This window comes from Melanaphis sacchari, unplaced genomic scaffold, assembly GCF_002803265.2.
Source record: "Melanaphis sacchari strain LSU unplaced genomic scaffold, SCAv2.0 Contig1875_pilon_pilon, whole genome shotgun sequence".
Taxonomy (NCBI): domain Eukaryota; kingdom Metazoa; phylum Arthropoda; class Insecta; order Hemiptera; family Aphididae; genus Melanaphis; species Melanaphis sacchari.
The window spans coordinates 9,118-11,405 of record NW_020270898.1 but is presented as its reverse complement, the minus strand read 5'-3'; the positions used below and the strand labels follow the sequence as shown (position 1 = coordinate 11,405).

General features: G+C 33.5%; 1 protein-coding gene across 1 annotated transcript; it reads left to right on the top strand.

Annotated features, from left to right (window-relative positions):
• Window positions 1-4: 4 nt before the first annotated feature.
• Window positions 5-804, top strand: LOC112592703 (the record flags this gene model as incomplete). The annotated part of the gene is made up of 3 exons (XM_025336857.1): window positions 5-112; window positions 414-479; window positions 547-804. Coding segments are annotated over 3 exons (369 nt in total), but the record flags the coding sequence as incomplete, so codon positions are not given.
• Between the last annotated feature and the right edge of the window lie 1,484 nt (window positions 805-2,288).

Below are 2,288 nucleotides of genomic sequence, written 5' to 3'. Positions count from 1 at the left end.
AAAAAACTCAAATATTGCAAAAGACAAAATTTATCTTGAATTCTTAATAAGCCCGACCATAAATGACACAACCACTGAAACTCTACCCACATGTGCCGTCTCATATAAAAAGGTATATAAATAAGACAATTCGTTAATTTGATTAATCCACTAAAAAGTTAAAAAAAACATTAACATATATTTTTCATTACTATTCACTATTAAGAAGTTATCCATACCAATTTAACTAAAATAAACAACACTATAAGAGTTGGTTTTGATTGTCTACTATGAATTACACCAATAAATTAGATATAAATATTTTATTTATTTTGTTAATCATGTGTTAGATATAAAAGCACTATCGTTTTAAAAATATTGAAGTTTATAACTATTTTTTAATTTTTTTTTTAAATACGTTTGAATTTTTTTAGTATTGTGAACCTGACAACTATAATCTTTACTGGTGTGCTGATAATGCTGATGCATTTTTTCAAAAAGTAAAAATTTTTAAAATATATCAAGTATTCTTTGTGCATGAATTTATGTATTATTTTTAATTTATAGGGTAAATTTGCAAGTGACATAAAAGCAAAAGGAATAGTAGTAAAATATATCGACACAAGTGACCCAACTGGAAATTGCGGCTGTGATAATCAAAATCAGTTTATTACTTTTTCAATGATTTTACGTGGTTTTTTAAATCAAGCTCCTATCACAGACTGCGAAAAATTAAATAATGTTAATGTTACTAAGACATAAATATTAATATCTATCTTTTATAATTCGTAATTTTTTTAATGAATCTAATTATTGACGTAATGAATGTTCCTTACATTAATGTATGTATTTAGGATTATGATTATAAATAAATAAGTCTCTGTTGAGTAGCTTAATTATAATTAATTAAAAAAGAAAAAAACCTTTTTGAAAGTGTGGACTTTAAAAACGTATATTATATCTCTTTTATATAATTATTTTAAATGTGATCGGCCGACAAGGCGAATAATTATTTAGTCGCAGATTGTCACAATAGAACTGACTGAACTGAGTAATAATAAAAATAAAAATATAATAAAAAATGACCTAACCTAAGCGCTCTAACGCCGCCATAGCAACTGGGAGCACTGAATGACTCGACGCCATCTTGTTAGACGATTTATAAGTAAATCTAATAAATTTGGTTCATGGATATTAGCAAGAGAGTCTCCTACTAGGAAGTGTGCGGGAGTAATTCAAATTGGATCAGAAGGATCAGAGGATAGTTGCGTTAAGGGGCGTGCGTTTAGCCATGCTTCAGCGCGTGTTAGGAGGGTGGTCAATTCTTCGAATGTCAAATTTACGTTGCCTAATAACTTTCCTAACAACGATTTCATGGACTTTACCGCCGCCTCCTAGAGACCGCCAAAGTGTGGGGATCTAGGGGGAATGAAATGCCATAATACGCCAACGCCGGCTAATGCTTTTTTCGTACTATTCAAATGCTGTTCTGATTGAAATAATAACCGTAGTTTTTTAAGCTTATTATTTGCGTCGAAGAAGTTAGTCGCGTTGTCCGAATATATCGCGGCGCTTTTTCCACGTCTGTAGAAAAATCTATTTATTGCATTTATGAACGATTGTGTTGTAAGATCACTAACTAATTCTATATAAACCGCCTTGGTGGTGAAACAAACGAATACGCAAGCATAGGACTTAACCAGTGTCGATCGACGTAATAGACTAGTTTTTATAAAAAACGGTCAAGCGAAATCTACTTCGCATTAAGAAAGGGGCTCTACGCGGTCACTAGGCAGGATTCCCATTATCGGCTGTACAGTGATAGGCTTACTACGGTAACATATGACACATTTATGTATCATATTGCGTATTAAGTTGCATCCACTTATTGGCCAATATTTTAAACGTATTGCGGTTAATACCGCTTGCGGTCCACTGTGCATCAAGCGTTCATGTTGATCACGGCATAACAACTTCGTAAATATGCTATTGGCTGACAGTACAATCGGGTGCCGGTGTTGTATATCAAGCGGACCGCTACATTTTGCATTTTTAAATAACGTATTATCTTTGAAACGTAAACACAATGGACCCGCTCTTATGCATTTCGAAAAAGATGAGAAACGATGTAGAATAGTTTTATAGGATACCGCAGCAACCATGGCGAACGTCATGCCTTTCTTCATCTCTATCGTACTATCATCTGCAACGAACTCGGTTGATGACATTTTCCACGAGGGCTCTGGCCATTCACGCTCATTTTGACGCAACCAGAAAGGACCAGACCACCATAATTCGTTTTCAACCAG